This window comes from Salarias fasciatus, chromosome 11 (genome assembly GCF_902148845.1).
Source record: "Salarias fasciatus chromosome 11, fSalaFa1.1, whole genome shotgun sequence".
NCBI lineage: Eukaryota > Metazoa > Chordata > Actinopteri > Blenniiformes > Blenniidae > Salarias > Salarias fasciatus.
Window position 1 is genome coordinate 20,694,196 of NC_043755.1, and position 17,711 is coordinate 20,711,906.

Genomic DNA, 17,711 nt, shown 5'->3' on the forward strand with positions numbered 1-17,711 from the left:
ATTGACGGTGCTTTGCTGTTGCTTTTTGACAGTTTTTACTGTATTTTTTACAGACGTTTTTTACAGTGTTGTACATTCACTGTATTATGACAAATAAAGTACCTTACCTAAATCCATCCATACTGCTTCATCTAATTCTGTGTTGCTGAAGGTGCTGTACATTTTTAACAATGTCTCTGGGTGCAAACTGCAAAGAAATGCCAAAAAAAAAAAAAAAAAAAAAAGTCCTCCATTTGCAGCATTTTTATGGTCTCCAGCCTGTAAGTTTGATTCAAATAGCTTTGGCTCAGGCCTCAGTGTTATGCTTCATCTCCAGTACTGATTAAAAACACTGTAAATGTATCAAACGTTTGATGAAATTTTTCATTTAAAGGTTCCAGTCAGTGTCTTTATACTTTGTATTATCTTCCTGTGGAAGATAATAAAAGATCTTTTTGGTGGACATTGTGTGAGGATATAAAACGCAATGTTTAAGTATATTGTAAATGCAAATTATTGCGTGTGTTGGTGCTGTTCAAGTTCATGACGGTCTTAGAGAAGTAAAGCCAAATTATTGCACTCATGTAGTTTTGTTGGTGTGTTTACAAAGTTTAAATGAGTATATAATATAGTAATAAATCTCTTAGCACCATAAATATCGGTACAACTCAGTTATTGGAAATGAACACCTGCACAGATTGAAGGATCACATGTTTTCAAGTGAAAACCAGTAACTTGTGTTGCAATTTAGGTGTTTGTTTGCAAATCAATGCCACTTGGAGTCACACTAAACACCTGAAACATTGTTACATCTGGCCTAGACGCACCTCTTATCATCCTTTCCCAAACACCGCGGTCTGTTTGACAAACTTCTCTGGAAATGAACTGATAACAGGAACTCACAGTGAAGAGAATACCTCAGATTCAGCTGCAGATTTATGCTCTACAAGTCCATTAATGCCCGAAGAGGCCATGTGCATTTCATTTTGTCCACGATTCCCAGCCAATAACTAAATGCCTCTCGAGTAATTTTATTCAAGCAGCACCTGTGGACACAGCCACCCGTCCTTCCTGCAGAAGCTTTCAGCACCGTCAGGTTTCTACCCTTGAAAGTGGACGGAGGACAGAGGATGGATCTGACCTTTCACAGGTATTTACACTCGGGGTCATCAGCAGAGGCTTCTTCTCATCACACCTCTTTGTGTCGACTCGATGCCAGGAAGTGTGTGAACAACAGAACAGGACTCTGAGGGGAACCAGCTGAGGGCTGATTTCCTGGAACAACCTGAAGAAAACCTCCTTTTTTTTTTTAGAAGCGAAGGTCTTGAGGAGAGAGATTTTAATTTGAGAAGAAAAACTGCAACATTTGGAGAGAAAAGCACAAGCGGGCGATGTTGAACAGAAAACAGATTTCAGCGAGAAGAAGCCACGAAAGTTTAATACGATTTCATCATGAAAGTAGCACAATCAAATACCTTGGTAATAGTTCCATGTCGCATTCAGATATTAGGAATTGAGAGAGCGGTAGCTGCTGGATACCAAGCACAGAACAATTAAGAAGATTTCTTTTCATTCTTTAAACGGCTGCATTTACACAGAGAACACAATAAAAAGGCACAAGGACGACTTCAGCGGAACACAAAGCAAAGCTGCCCAGGCCACGTGAGTGAAAGAAGAAATTACCTCGCCATCAGCTCAGTGTGAAGAGTTTTTTTTTTCTTATACAATCATTTTTAAAAGCAGAGTCGAAAAAAAGAGCATAAAGTTGCTCTATTTTTAGAGGAACACTTTAAAATACAGCCTGCAAATTACAGTGGATGCAAAGTGGCTTTCAGCACATCAGTGGCGTGGAGAATAATATTACTGAGATATGGTTAGAAAATCAAACATGACAGAGCGGTCCGACATGCTCATTAACAGCGTTTTCTGCTCTCCTGCCATTGCTGTTGAAACAGACCGTCGCTTTCAAAACATAAAAACATGTAACCGTGAAACTTTCCTGCATTTTTGAAATGTTGCCATGGAAACGGAGTCTCAAATTTAAAGGCAAATTTATAACCTTTTGTTTTGTAATCATAATGAAATATACGCAATTTCATACTGTTTTCTATTGACACTCTTGTCATGTCTTGTATTCTGCTCTATTTCTATTGTTTACTTTCATTGATGGTATTTGAAGTAATTATAACACATTTCCACAAAAAGGCCGCATGCGAGGTCAGCAGGACTGTTGAGGGCAGAGACACGTTGATTTGAGTTATGCTCAATAAAAATGATCGTAGAGAAGTAGAATCATTGATATGTAAAAGAGTTGCACTGTAATTTGAGGCCATATCATAAAACAGAACTTGGCTGCATCATGTTGTTCATTTGCTCATTTTGAATAAAGCATCATATTTTAAAATAGGAAAAACACACACACACACACACACACACACGTGTCCAGATGAGTCCCACCAGCTTGTATTTCTTCACTTCACGCCTCCAGCTGTTGGTCTCCACGCAGATGTCCCCAATAAGAGTCTCCCATAGTTCTTTAAAAGCAATAAGGATCATGTGTGCAGTCAGCATCAGTGTGTAAAGTCATCAGCTGGGAAAAAGAGAGAAGAAAGAAGAGATCCTCGCTGACGGGGGGAATCAGGGTGCCGATTAACCCAAATAGTTTCTCTTGTGGGGGTGAAGCTGGTAATCAGTCATGTCAAAAACGTCCAGTCTGACTCTAATCTGGGCTCTCTTTAGCTGAAAGGTGAAGAGCAGATGCAACATGTTCACGTGGACGCTCCGAAATCAACATAAAAATGGAAAATATGGGCTAGGACGCTGTGTGAGCTTGACTAGCTGTTACATTGAAATGAAACCAAACGATACACCCCGAAAAGTCCTGGCATGAGCACAGCGGTTAAGAATGACAAGAGACAGCTTGGCAGGCGCATGTGGAAATGAGCATCAATATATTTACAACCAAATCCATTAAAATGCAGGAAACATTGTTTTTTTTTCTTCTATGTACAGTGACAACAATAGAAGGGAGAGATTTACTCACACATTACTGGGCTAATATACTGTATGTACCTCTGAGCAACACCAATGACTTTTCATTTCACAGCTTTTAATGTTTTTCCATTAGGAGATGCTGGAGGAAATTACCGTTCAACTCGACGCCGTTTAGTTTTACCTTCCTTCAGCAAACCTGCAAATGGTTCTTTGTTGAGGCGCAGAGCATTCATAATGTCTATACATGTCTCTATTTTCACAAAGCCAATGGTACCGTCTCAACATAAAGTCAATTTTAATGAAAGCTTCTGGTGCAAAATACATTGAAAGGTCAAAAAGCATCAATATCTGTTGCGTTATGCATGTTTTTACAAACTCGCCCTGATAGCATGGTTTGTTTGAGAGCAGTGAAATAGATCTTTTTCATGGCAGCATCACCGGTGTCTCAGCTCGGGTCTCAGCGTTGTGTTGTGTCCTCTACTCAAAAGAAAAATACATGCTTTCTCTGAAATTTTTACCATTTGCTCGGTGGCTTCGTGGCCAGATTGGAGCCTCTTGCCAGCTGCTTTTGGCCCACATGCCTTATGTTTGACACACCTGTTTCAAATGTTCCCATCAAACTAAATACAATTAAATCTGGTAACACACATCAACTCCACCAGCCCTGATTTTAAACTTTGCAGTTTGTTTGTTTGTTTGTTTGTTTGTTTTACAAAATAACAGAATCAAGTGTAAAAAGCAAAAACAATGCCACACTTGTGAAAATGTTCACACTCATTTTCAAGTGTGTTTTACCCCTTTTTTTTTATCCTTTTTTTCTTTTTGCAGAGTCTAAGGCAAACCAACAGAAGAAGAAGAGGCATTCAGGTGCAGAGCTCACGGCTCCTTTTGAGGGTCGGTGACAAATAAGGTTAAGCAAGATGGACAAACTGTAAATCTTTCACAAAGCCTCCATCACTGGGTGATTATTTCACCTAATCTGGAATTCAATCTACACCACGGGATTTAATCTTCTATCAGTCCCGTTTGATCTCCACTGAGCAGTAAAATGATGCATAAAAATTGATGAATAACAGCAGCTTTGTTTTTTTTTTCTTTTTGATTTAGTGCAGATAAGAAGAATTGCATCCTGAAAACATTTATTGCATTTTTTTCCCCCAACATAATAAACCACCCGATATTTCCTTTTACCCACAGATGCATATTGTTTCTCAGGCTGTTTGATGCTGCAGCCTTAGGGGGGCAGCTTTTTTTTTTTTTCCCCCCCTCACAAAGTCGTCCTTACAATGTGAATCTGATGCTAATGTAATTATGCAGTAATTGGCTGCTGAGTTCCAGATCTCATGAGCTGAGCTCTGTTATAAGTCATTTATTCCAATGACTTTATGTAAACGCTTCAGTCTGATTTGACTGGAGTTATCCGATCGAATACGGTCCAATCAGACTCCATGTAAACAGGACGTCGGACTGGGTCGACACTCCTGCCACATCTGTCTGATCAGACTCTGAACGAGGAGGGCGTTCGTTGATCCACTTACCAAATTTGAAACCTGCTCATTAGTCTGATCACTTTAATCAATGTTCATGTAAACGGGACAATCCGGTTTCTCAATTGGAAAAGAAATCCAACAGAACTTTGATCACCTACACACAGCCAGTGTTGTGTTTAACCTGCAGCCAAACCTTCCGTTGGAGAAACTGATGTTTTCGTCGTCAACTTATCTTACATTCAAGAGAAAACACAAAACTTTCATTGAGTTTTGAGTGTCTGTTTAAATGACAACAGCATTTGGACTCATTGAAAACACAACTTTTTGTGTTTATCAAGAACTTTGAACACAATCCTAATGGGATTACCAAAACAACAAACAAACCATTAAGATATTGATAGTTTAATGTGTATCTGGCCACATTGGGAAACCTTACTTGTCACTGACCTTTATGTCATCTGGTGTGCATAAAATGAAAAAACAAAAGACAAGAGAGAAGTTGATGAAAAAAACCAGTCGTCTGAGTCACGATGGAAGCGACTCTGCAAGTCTGAGCTGCTGAAATGTTCCTCATACAGCACGTTAATAAAAACTGAAGGGAAATTGCAGAAAACATGAAATCTATTAAGTCGAACACACTTTGTCTGGCACTAAATGAGGAAATGACAGTTTTATGTGGTTTGCTCAGCCAAGCACGTTCAGCACTTGCAAATGGTGTTCATTTAGCCCGGACACAAAGCTCATTAGCGATGCTTTTGGAGTACACTTCACAAAATGACTCTATCCAGTAACGCTCGGTAAGAGTCCGTCCTCCTGCGGCCCGATCCACACGCCTCCTCGCCGAGCGGAGCACACTTCCCCGCATGTGAATTAGGCTCGCTTGTGGCAGGTGAATCATCTTCATTTGTCACAATCTTGCAGAATTAGAAGCTTAATTTCTTGTCTTTGTGTAACGGCGCCGGCCTCCGACTCCCTCGCCGACGCGTCCTCTGTGTGCGATCGACACATCAAACCAGCTGCTGCAGCACTTTGAATTTAACTGTGTAATTTCTCAGCTCCAGAGGGAAGGAATCGTAGTCCCACACATTTCGGTCGCACAAAGAATCAAAGCCACAGGTCCACGAGTCGTTCCAGCGGCCGGTGATTCTGATCCGAAGCGGGAACTGAGCTGCAGCTGATTGTGTGACGGAGCTTGGCTTTGGAGGCGGGGGCGTTTTCCTGAGTGCCAGACCGCACGAGCTTCCATTCAAAAAGAAGGGAGGCGTGAAGCGGACAGACCAGACGGACTCCGCAGCTCGGGTTGGTGAACAGCGCCGATGTGGATTACTGATAGCTGTAGCAAACCTGGCATCCCAAAGGCTCCCGTCTGGTCGTCGCTCGCAGGACCGGCCGCGGCGGCGCTCGCTCACACGTTGGTGCAGTTGGTGGACGGCGGCGTGTCCGCCTTGCTGCGGATCTCCTTGATGTCGTTGAGCGGGTGGTGGCCGTCCCCGATCTGGCACTTGAAGACCTGCTTGTAGGCCTTCCTGAAGTTCTCCGACAGGAAGGCGTAGATGACCGGGTTGATGGAGGAGTTGCTGTGCGCCAGGCAGTGGGCGGCCATGCGCAGCACGAAGGAGGCCTGGTTCAGCGGGAAGGTGCCGAACTCCACCCAGAGGTGCACCACGTGGTGGGGGAGCCAGGAGACGCAGAAGACCACCACCACCACCAGCACCGTCTGCGCAGTCTGGGACACACAGACACGAGGAAATGAGTGGAATCAGGAGCAGTTCAGTCACAACACTGAGGTTCTCATTCAATTCCAGATAGATGGACAAAATACGACTGATTCTCCATTTTAGTGGGAATAATAATCTCTGCTTGATTTACCTTCAACAATTTAAATTTAATAAATCCTGTAGTGGTGGTGCATGTAAAGATTAATCTACAGGAAAGTTAGATTCATCAGTTAAGCCAACATCCCCATCTTTACTTTGTGATAGAAAGACAAATTACAAGAGAGAACCCTCTCAGACTAAACAAGGACATGCAAGCTCCACGCAGAGCAGTAGATTAAACCTGGATCGTTTCACTGGGAGCTGAAAGTACGTTCCAACCCAAGCAGAGCTCAATCACACACTTTTTCATTAGAACAACAGAACAGAACAATGAAGAAAATGAGAGATTATTTAAAATGGCAAAATTTCCATCAGAGCAGCTGCTGCTTGATGAAATCCTCTGGGGTCTTGTCTCTTCCATTTCCATTTTCACGTTGAGTCAAATGCTTTCTGCAGGCGTCTGGACTGCAGACTCTCCGTTTATCCCTTTCCACTGCAGGGCCGAGCTGTTTCAACAGGTGCAGGCTCTGCATCGCCTTGCTGCGCCTCCCTACACTGTTCAGCATTAATCTTACCAAGCCAGCAGTACACTGTGCATTAGTGCACGCTCGCTTTTTAACCTGCGAGCTGCGGAGGAGCTGGATGGTCCAGTCTGTCTTCGGCCCGAGGACACAGCATCCATCACTTACAAGAAGAATTCTGAATCATAACTCCAAATGACACTTCTCTACTTTGCCTCAGTCTATCTGAAAAGATCTGTGGCCCAGAAAAAAATGACTGCATAATTGAGGAGTTCTTTTTTTTTCTTTTTCTTTTGCATGTTTGAGTTTTAACTTGCTTTAATGGAAGAGAGCACTTCAGCCCTTCCAAGGTTTCTCCGAGTGATCTGCTCTCAGGCTGAAGCCGACACCGCTTGTAGATTAGTTTCATTAAACTGATTGATTTTTCTGCAGGTCTTTTGAAATCCCCTGTCATCTCCAGCCATTCTTCAGGGACTGCTTCACATCCTGGCATAGTGACGACACACACTTCATTAGACAAGTCTATTCCCAAACAGCTCGTGTACTTTATCTGCTATCTTGATAAATCAGTCAGAAAACGGTGTTAACTTGAGGGTGAATATTCAAACCTGTTGTTCTAATTTGATTATGTGTTACAGACGACCACTGCAGCCCTACTGGTACCATGTCTGCAGTGCATCAGCCAGTCCCTCAGGGATTAATACTTCTATTCTTATCTCAGGGCTCTTCTATTGAGTCGATCTGTCGACAGTCGATGGCTCGATGACGCTCATCATATCATCAGCCACGATTCAACTGCTTTACTCTTCTTATAGGTTCACTAGCACAACGAGTAGACCTAAAAGGAACGTAATGGAAACATGTCGGATGCATTCATCACATTCCAGCTCGAGCTATGTCGGCTCCGACTGACTCTCCTTTGTGTTTGAGGTTTTTTTCTCCTCTAATGCTTCTCGACGCTTAAATGTACATTCTCCAAAACCATGTAAATGGAAACAAACCATTTGGCTGTCTCAGTGGCCATAAAGTATAAGTGGAGGTAATGACACCAGTAGAGTGAGGAAGAAATGTAAGCAATGTGCAGCATGAGGAAGTGTGAGCAGACAAACGGAGTGACGACGAGAAATCACCATAAACCACTTGGGAGGAGTCAAGCACTCCAGAGACCGAGATCACCGGCCTCATGGTGTCTCCAATCAATATTTAATAATAGAGGCAGAAAGAAAGCAAACTCAGGGTTTACCCAGACGTTACCAGGTTTTTCCTGGTTTTAAAAAAAACAGCAACATTTCCAGGACTCTCCCATCCAGACAGACGAATTTTTACATTCAAACTCGACTGCACGTCTTTTTCATTTGATGCAAACTTCTAACTTAACATTTGAAATGTTTTTTAAAATCATATCAGCATTGAAATCATTAAAAGTGCATCTTAGAATTTTTGCATTGTAAAATTTCAATTTCCAAAATCTGGCGCTTTCAAAGGTTTGTTTTGAAGATTGCCTCCTGCCACAAAAATAAACAGTTTCCAAATCTGAACATTAGCTTTGAAAAATCAAACAGCAGTCACTGTGAAACAAGCAACATCTCCCCACACAACCAGAAACAAATTCAGATTTTAGTGAAGTTTGCCACAGAGGGCATGCTGGTCGACAAGTTGCTGAGCTGCAGTGCCTCCGAGGAGCCTCCAGGGGGCGCAGCCCTCACTTTGGGGAACCCAGAGTTAACGTTTTTCACAGACTTGGGCATCAGAGGAGAAACTATGTCTGGCAAAACACTAATCTACTAACATAACACTCCTACAGTGAGGCATGGCGGTGGCAGCATAATGCCCCCGGGATGCTTTTAAAGCCACAGATGTTATGTGAGATTTTCATGGGAAAATATTTGGGAACATGCATCAGAAAACCGAAACGGAGCAGCATAAAGGGTTCAGAGTGTGTGAGAAACTGAGGAGTTTCTGGAGGAGAGTAGAGAAACTGTCAGCGTGACAAAGAAAACAAAAAAGGCTGATTGTAGAAGAAAAATAGAAACTAATTCAGAGATGCCTTTAGAGCAGAAGCGACTGGACCAGGATCATGGACAGGACTTGTTTTCGCAGATGCAACTCACATAAAGATGCAGCTTGTGATCCAGTAAATTCAAGACACTTTCAATTTGAGATATCTGTCTTTATGCCAAACTGTTAAACTAATGGTCTTTATTTCAACTTAATGACTCTCTATTCCCTCTGTGATAAATGCTGTTATGGAAACAAATTATAGCTACCAACCAACACTTCTTTCTCTTTATCATCATTTCTTCTTACATTAGATTACATATTTTTATTGACTGAAAGTCTGATTTCAATTTCTAGCTCATGTCAAAAGCCAATATCATTCAGTAAAGAAATATATGGAAAACACATCGGAGGGGGTTGAATGCTTTTCAGATTCACCACATCTGAGAAGTGTTCCTGGATCCTCATTTCAAGACAAATACACTCACAAAAAGGTTCAATATTTAACAGTAAATACCCTGTGACGGATGACTTATTCCTACTCCTCTGGCTGAAAAGTCTTATTGGCAAATCATTGAAATGAATCATTACATGCTGCCTGAGCCTTTGAGCCGCTCTCCTGCTTCTCTCAGCGGTGAGAGAATTCTCTCCAGGACTAATCTGTGAAGACAGAGACTGAATGTCCCATTTAAAAAGTTTTTTTCTTTTAAATGAATATCAATCCGAGCGAGGCTGAAAGTGTCTTGTTATGCGTGACCCTCAAGTGTCAGGAAGTGAAGCTCAGCAGAAGAGCGGAATACTAAAAGATCTGAGAAACACTGAAGCTTTTAATTCCCTACATGATACACCTGAGCAGTGCTTTGTCGTGGTATTTAACAGTGATCTTTAAAAAGATACAGTATATTGTTGTTGCTTTTCATTTGTTTCAATGGTGAAATCATGAAAACCAGATCGAATTTATTCCTTTAGTATTATCAAAGGTGCAACGATCAATATTCTTAATACTGAACCTGAGGCAGCAAGTTTTTTCTTTTAGGTTGTTTTTGGTGCTTGAACTTAGGTGATTGAAGAGATTATTTCAGCATGTTTCATTTTAATTGAACCAAGAAACCTTTTTTTTTTCTATATTCAGGCTTCAGTGACTAAAAACTGGACCCGGAGGATATTTAACGGCTGCAGGTGGGCACCGACGAACCGACGCAGGAAAAATTCTTCTGATTTTCCAGCTTTGGCAGCAAGTGCAAGGCAACTCAAAAACAGAAACACAGCAGCAGACTGACTTTAAAGAGTGACTTTAAAGTTAATTGGGTGAGTTTACAGTTAATTCTACAGTTAATTCTGTAAGTTTAAAGTGAAATGTGTGTTTCAAGTTAATTGTGTATTTAGGATAAAATTATGCAAGTTCCAAGTTAACGGTGTGACTTTACAGTTTTTTTTATAAGCTTAGAGTTAATTAGAGGATCTCAAAGTTAACTGTGTGAGTTTAAAGTTAATTGCAAGAGTTCAGAATTAATTATGTGAGTTTAGAGTTAATTGCAGGATTTTAAAGTTAATTTGGACTTTAGAGTTACTTCTGTGAGTCCAGAGTCTGTTGTATAACTTTATAGTTACTTGTTTGAATTGAGAGTTCTGAATTAGTTTTCGGCTTCATGCACAGTGAAAGGAACATGCATGGACATTACTGGACAGTGAAAGGAAAATTTAGAGGACCTCCTCAATCCCGTCGCCACGTCTTCAGAGGAGGAAGCAGAGGTCGAGGCCTGAGAGGTGGACTCATCTATCGCCCTAGATGAAGTCACTGAGGTGGTTGGTAAGCTCCTGGATGGCAAGGCACCGGGGGTGAATGAGGTTCACCCTGAGTACCTCAAATCTCTGGATGTGCAGGGACTGACTCGGTGGACACGTCTCTGTAACAACACGTGGCTTTTGGGGACAGTAGCTCTAGATGGGCAAACCGGGGTGGTGGTTCCCCTTTTCAAAAAGGGGACCAGAGGATGTGCTCCAGCTATTAAAAGATCACACTCCTCAGCCTCCCTGGGAAAGTCTGTGGGCTATATGCACAGCTCCATTACTTCCTGAAGTTCAGACAGCACCTTTATTTCCTGTTTGATGATAGGATGAACTGATTCATCCAGGTGTGTCTGGCCATTTACTGAGGTCAGACAAACACGACTTGTACAGATATCTAAATAGAATTGTGTGTTTGGTTTTGCTTTATTGTTAAGAAATACAATTTTTGGAAACATTTGTGTCGTTAATGTTTCAGTTATGGATGGAATGTCGATCTCTTCTGTCCAAGATCTCCAGAATCCTTCAGGTTTTACTGTTAAAATTTGGTAATTGTTAATAATCTAATTATTAATCCAAATTCCAAATTAATCGTTCAACCAAGTTTATGAGACTGATTACAACAAATTGGCTGTAGGTGGCGCCCCGAGGTTATCTGATGAAAGTCAGATAACAAATTCTTTAATTAATCGTTATCTTTGATAATCAGTAATCATAACTGATAGCCAACTTTATTAAGCTGATATTCCAACATTATTGGTGTGGTTCACGTGAGCCAGAAGAACATTAATGGTGTGAAACCCCAACACATATAAGAAGAAAAGTTTTTCTGGGTTCACTTCAAAACTTTGCCAAATAAACGAGGCCTTAAAGCAACCTGTTTGTATCAGAATTCTTCAGTAAGAAAAATTCTGTGTGTGTGTGGTGAGAAGAGCGCTGCAGCACAGCAGTGGAGGCAACAGTGACTATTCAGACCCTAAACTGAATATTCGGACAGCATGACGACAGCTCAATATAGGGATATTCGGGTCCAGTCCTTGTGGTAACAACAAACTGCTACAGGTGCAGTTGGATGATGGCTTCCAAAATGTTCAATAATTCAACAGTAATGGTCCCACCTTCAGGTCTGAGAATGTAATAAACTAGCACATTTTGTACAATTTGATTTACAAGTGCATTTCAAAAGCGGAGGACTGTTTCAGCGCCGTGTATCTGAGGCGTGGAAGCTCTGCAGGTCAGCAGCATGACAGTGATGAAAAGACCAGAGATAAGAAGTGAAGAGCTTTTTGAAAATAAATTGCAGTATTGATCAGTTTTATAGTAAAGTCATAAAATGGCATTTTCACACACACAGATACAGTATCATGGGAGCGGTTCCCACACTGTTCATGTGGCCGTTCATTAATAACAGTGCTTTATTTGGACAGCGTCCATAACAGGTTCATATCTTCAGCTCAGCCCTCCGAGAGCCGTCAGCTAAACTAATACAAACAGCAGCATCACCACAGGAAGAGGGAACTAATAAAATGGGAGCCTCTCAGTACTTCAATAGTTTTGTCGTGAGCCGCTGGCTCGTCACTAAACCACCTGATTAATAGAGACGGTTAAGCTTAATGTGCGAAAAGCAGAATCTTGAAGCGAATCATCGGCTTCTTGATGAAGATCTTGGACTGAATCAATCGCAGTGTCATATCGAGGGGATCAAGTCTAAATGTGCACAGAGAAACGCATCCAGCTCAGAAAGTCGGGTTAGCTTCGAGGCTCTCCCTGTCTCGCATGCCGCTGACCTTCTTCAAGAAGCCAAATATTTTCTTAACCATCCAGAGACCCCCGTCTGGACACGTGATGGGATCAATCTCCTGAAAACACCACTTAACCTGCACTTCCACACTGAGAGCCCCTTCAAACAAAACTATTTGCAGAGCGAAACCAGGTTACAATCTGGCCATACGGGAGCTGTGCTGGGACGGCCTGAGCGTGATAAGACGTTGGGGTAGATCCATTTCCCAGCAGCAGTGGGAGTAACCTCGCTCTTCACAGCTGCCACTGGCTTCATGTTCCTCCTGCCTGGCAGCCACACGACTCCATGAAAACACAACACTTGTCTCCCGCTTCACCCCAAAGGAGACTTCTTTTGTTTTCATTTCAGATTCATGCTTGACTCCTGAAAGACGGCCTAATTTACACCTATAAAGAGTTTGTGAAACGCGCTTCTCTTACTGAGAGGGTTGAAGCTTCTTTAAAGCTGCAAACGAACGCTCAGCAAAAAGATTGAAGCAGACGCTCACTTTGAACACAGTGCATTTCCCTATGTTAATAAATCCCCATGGTGGAGTTTTCCGCGAGCGCTCAGATTCCACACGCAGTAGATGGACAATTATAACAATGGTGGTCTCCAGGTGTCATGACTCCCAGTCCATGTTCTCCTTCGACTTGACAGGTTTAGAGTTGAGAGTTGCCCCAATAGCAATCTAAATCCGGTCTTTTGTCCATATGCATGTCGGTGTATTCACCATTGTTAATGTTTATGTTCTCTGCATGTGTGTGTGTGTGTGTGTGTGTGTTTTCATTACAGAAACTGCCAACAGCACCCACTAGAGGACTCACATGCTAACTACACAGTTCTCAGCGTTTATGCCAATTCGCTGTAAATGGACATTGTTTTCAAAGTGTTGAGGTGTCAACATGAAACTTTTCTGAAATGAAAACGCCAAAATGTGTTTTCACTTCAATCACTGTCATGTGAACAGAGCTGAAGGATTTAATCAACTGCATTTTTTTAAATCAAGCTTTATGAATTATTCACTATAATTGGCAATTCTTTGACAGGCTCTTCTTCTTCCTAGTCACAGTTTCATTATTCAGTTTATTTCAGGCCTTTAAACTCTCGATGAAATTGGGCTACATGTGACCCCTGAACTCGAGGTCCCTCCACATGTGTGGTTTTCATCTTTACCGATAACAATTGTGAGAGAATCGTGGACATTTCTTTGGTTTCCACTCTCAATTAGTGATCCAGACCGGTTTTTTGACCGCTTGTGACCAAAGACAGCCTGCGATATCCTTCTGACATTTTCAGATAATTGGGCTGATGGTGACAACTACTACTAATGATGGTGGGAAGCTGAAAATGTGTTTGACAGCCCTGATTTAAACAGCATTGTGACAGGTTACCTATAATTACTGTTCATTAGATAATAGAAGTCACTAACTCATGACTGGAAATAAAAAGTGTAACCTGTACATTAAGTTTTAATTAGTTGAAATAATGATCATGATATTGATAATGCCACACAGCTGTGTTGTTGGACCGTGGCTGAGCTGTCGGCACGTTGTGTTGACGACTGAGTCACTCATTAAGGTCAGCTGACGTTGCAGCGGTTACTTGTGAGCCAAAAGGTGCCGGCATATTACTTTGGCCTGATCGAGTTAATCATTCTTAAAGTCTGATATCTGCAGCAATGTTCTCCCAGACGGGTAAACACTGATTGGCAATCAGACTTCAGCATAACGCCTTTTCTAAGAAACTGACTCCTGATTGAGCGTCGAATAGAGGAAACAACAACTAAACAGCTGAGAAGAAATCAGTTACTAAAGTACTGCTGCCATGGTAGTACTGGCACTGGAGAAAAAGATCTCCAGCACTTTCTGCTGATAAGTTTGAACAAGTGTGTAAAGACGTTATAATTATTTTTCCACACTAACTGTGTAAAAGGCTGGAAAACCTTTCCTACTTAGGTAAATTATAATGGATATGCCACATTAATCAATTAAAATGGGACAGCAGTCGAGTAGCTTGTGTCATAATTGCACAGGCATGATTCATTTCTGCATTAATGTTCTCATTAAGCCCCTCTGCATGGTGGCACTCATACAGGTTCAGTATAGCATGGAATTGTTTTTTTGGGTTTTTTTTTTCCACGTTGACATTAGGTACGAGTTTAGCAGTAGCTGCCCTGCCAAGGTGATTTACTGGGTGTATTCCAGCACTGTTTGCTGCCTGTTTATCGCCAAACTGCCAGCGTGCATGTCTGAGAGATCGGCGCAGCGAGCACAGTAAATCACTGGCCTATCTGCAAATTCCTGTTTTACCCTCCATGCTTGTTTGAAGGCTGGTGCAATAAAACATGTTTGCGGAGATGCACACATCAAAGCGCCCTCATGTTCTCATCAACTCCTCCTCTCCCGACGACCCGGGAGCCTCCTCGCATCGTACTATCAGATCGTGCTGTTAAACTGACCAGAACAACAGAAAAAGACACACAGAACAGCAATTAAAGTATGTATTTTTTCTGAAGGATCCCAGCACCGGTGAGAACCAGCAAAGAGGTGTTTGTTGGTCTCTTTTCACCTCTTGGTGCCTGTTTGAACTGGACAGCAATGGCAAAAGCAGGTTTTGAGCGGTAGGTGGTGAATTGAAGGCCGAGAAGACTGACCATGAAACCATGTGTCAATAGAACAAAAGGCTCCAGCCTGGTGAACCATGAAGCACACTGATACAGACAAGGCTATTTCACTATAAAGGCAACATGTGGTTGTCCTTGATTCAAACACATGTGAGAGTTGTGTACAGTTTTCCATCCTTATCATCATCCCCATCATGTCACGGTGGCTGATCATTGCGTAACAGCGCAGAGGTGCTTTATAATGCCACATGCAGGATCATTTACAGGTTTCATTCCCATGGCCATAAACTTCAGACAAACAAATCGTGCAACTTGCTGATCGTTCCACATGTTACACGGCAACATTCTGTTTTAATTAAAGCAATAATAATAATAACTGTAACAATAAGACTCAATACGTACCTTTTTCTTTGATGCCTCAGACTTTTTGGACATATTTCTTAGCTTTTTGTGCAAGTGATTTAACACCTGTAAGCAAGAAATCAGAGGTTAGAGTCGCTTTTTCCTTTTCCATGAATGTGGCAAACAGCTGACAGCCCCGTTGCGCACGACAGGCGCTTCTCTTACCTTTGCGTAACAGAAGGAAATCAGCAGCAAAGGCAACACGTAACCAAAAACAAAGGTGCAAACCACGTAGATCTTCCTCTGGTTCTGATCCGGCCACACTTCCCAGCAGAAGGTGTGGTTCTCCCCCCCGTGGAAGATGTTCTGGTAGTACATGATGGGCGCAGCCATGGCCAGGGACAGTATCCAAATCACCAGAACCCCGATCAGCGCGTGGCGCGCCACCCGGATGGAGGACGACTTTCTGGAGTGCACGATGGCGATGTACCGGTCCACGGACATGGCGGACAGGGTGAAGATGCTCACCAGCATGGACACGGTGAAGAAGTAGTGGATGAACTTGCAGATGAACGCGCCCAGGACCCAGGTCGGCAGCATGTAGATGGTGGACTGGAAGGGGATGCAGAAGAGCAGGTAGGAGAGGTCCGCGATGCTCAGGTTGAGGATGAATATGTTGGTGGTGCTCCGCGGCTTCCCCAGCTTGCTCCTGGCCAGCACGGTGATCACCATGGAGTTCCCCAGCACGCCGAGCATGAAGATCAGCCCGAAAACCAGCAGCGTGATGAAGTTATCCGTGCCGATCCCGAATAAAAGTTCCTCCTCCTCCGCCGCCGACCTGCTCAGATTCCACGGATCGACCCAGAGGCAGCCAGACTCTGACGAGTTCATGGTTTCTGCGTTTTTTTCCCCGTTTCTGGGAAACTTCAAAAAGGCATTCAAACTCAGCTACAAGAGCTCCGTGCGCCACCGCAGCCTCGTGGCACCGAGCTCTTCATGGCCGTTTTCCCTGCGGCTGAAACATCTTAATGGATCCTTTCATTTAGTTTTGTTCATCATCTGAGCAGAGGAACATCCAACACCTGTCCGCTTCACTGTGCCAAATCAGCCGCCGTGCGTCCCGGAGCGTCTCTCTCCCGTTGCGCACCTGACGCGTCCGCGCGCCGACGCAGCCGATGCGCTCTGGCCGCGGCTCCGGTCCCCGCATCTGGACTTTCTCCCCGGCGTCGTGGAGGGGCTGGGCTGTGCTCAGAGAGAGAGAGAAAGAGAGAGAGAGAGAGAGAGAGAGAGAGAGAGAGAGAGAGAGAGAGAGAGAGAGAGAGAGAGAGAGAGACATGAGCTTTTCTGCTGCTGTCGCCTTTAAAAGCAGCCACATGTTATTTTTTCTGTTTTCCATCAAGTATTATGACAAATAAATAGTGATCAAATTAAATGCTGATCAACTAATCGAACCTGCAACATTCTGACTGTCTTTCATTTATAAGATAGCATATTCAAACTTATTGTTATACTTTATACTGATTTGACATTATCGTTTGCAGTAATATTAGTTGGCCATTCCTATACATTTGAATGTGAGCTTTTTCATTGTAAGACTTATTAGTAATAACTACTTTTTTCTTGACTCAGTGGCTCCCCCTGTAGGACGCAGCTCCCTTAGCATTTGCCTCTATTGCCTAATGGTCCTCCACAGTTCTACCTGCATCACTTCAACATTAGATTCAAATTACTCTCTACATTCGGGGAAATGAGCAGTTCTTCCAAGGAATGGGAGGCAATTTCCCTTCATCAAAACAAATAAATGTCATGGCTCATTTTTTAGTGCGAGTCTTCTTCCAAGCACTCTGGTGATGTTTCCACGCTGCCATCTCCTTTGTTGTGTCATAACGTATCATGAAGAGGAGTCTTCTCCTCCCAGCATGCTTTCACGTTTTGTTCCCTGTGTTATTTTGAAGTTCTTCAGCTGTTTCAGGCTCCTTTACCTCGCCTCCAGGGTGTGTTTCACCTGATTCTGAGGGTGGGATTGCCTTCGCCTGCTGGCTGTGGGCCTTGTTGAGGCGTCCTCTGTGCGCCTGGTTGTCGGTTCATCCTGCGTCTCTTCCTGTGGTGAAAGCATGTCTTGACTGGGTTTTGAGTCCTCTCACATCATGCTGTGATCACTGCTAAGAATAGAGTTTAACGTGGATATTTATCTAATCAAAATACACATTTTAAACAAAATATGATGTAAATATAATATAAATGAAATCATATTTTAAAATAAGTTGATAAGCAGAAGTCTAACAAGTACAAACCTTTATAAGACTGTAGGTCAAACCTCTTTCAAGCACACCTGCTTCTTATCGAATATAGATAATAATATTCAAACATTACCAA

The 17,711-nt window shown here is 42.7% G+C and overlaps 1 protein-coding gene across 1 annotated transcript; it reads right to left on the minus strand.

The window, feature by feature from the left end:
- Window positions 1-1,758: 1,758 nt before the first annotated feature.
- LOC115397230 (galanin receptor type 1) lies at window positions 1,759-16,537 on the minus strand. Its single transcript, XM_030103452.1, has 3 exons — window positions 15,561-16,537; window positions 15,396-15,461; window positions 1,759-6,189 (listed from the first exon to the last, which is right to left on the minus strand). The coding sequence occupies exons 1-3, from the start codon at window positions 16,224-16,226 to the stop codon at window positions 5,869-5,871; spliced, it is 1,053 nt and encodes a 350-aa protein (XP_029959312.1). The 5' UTR covers window positions 16,227-16,537; the 3' UTR covers window positions 1,759-5,868.
- Window positions 16,538-17,711: the final 1,174 nt, after the last annotated feature.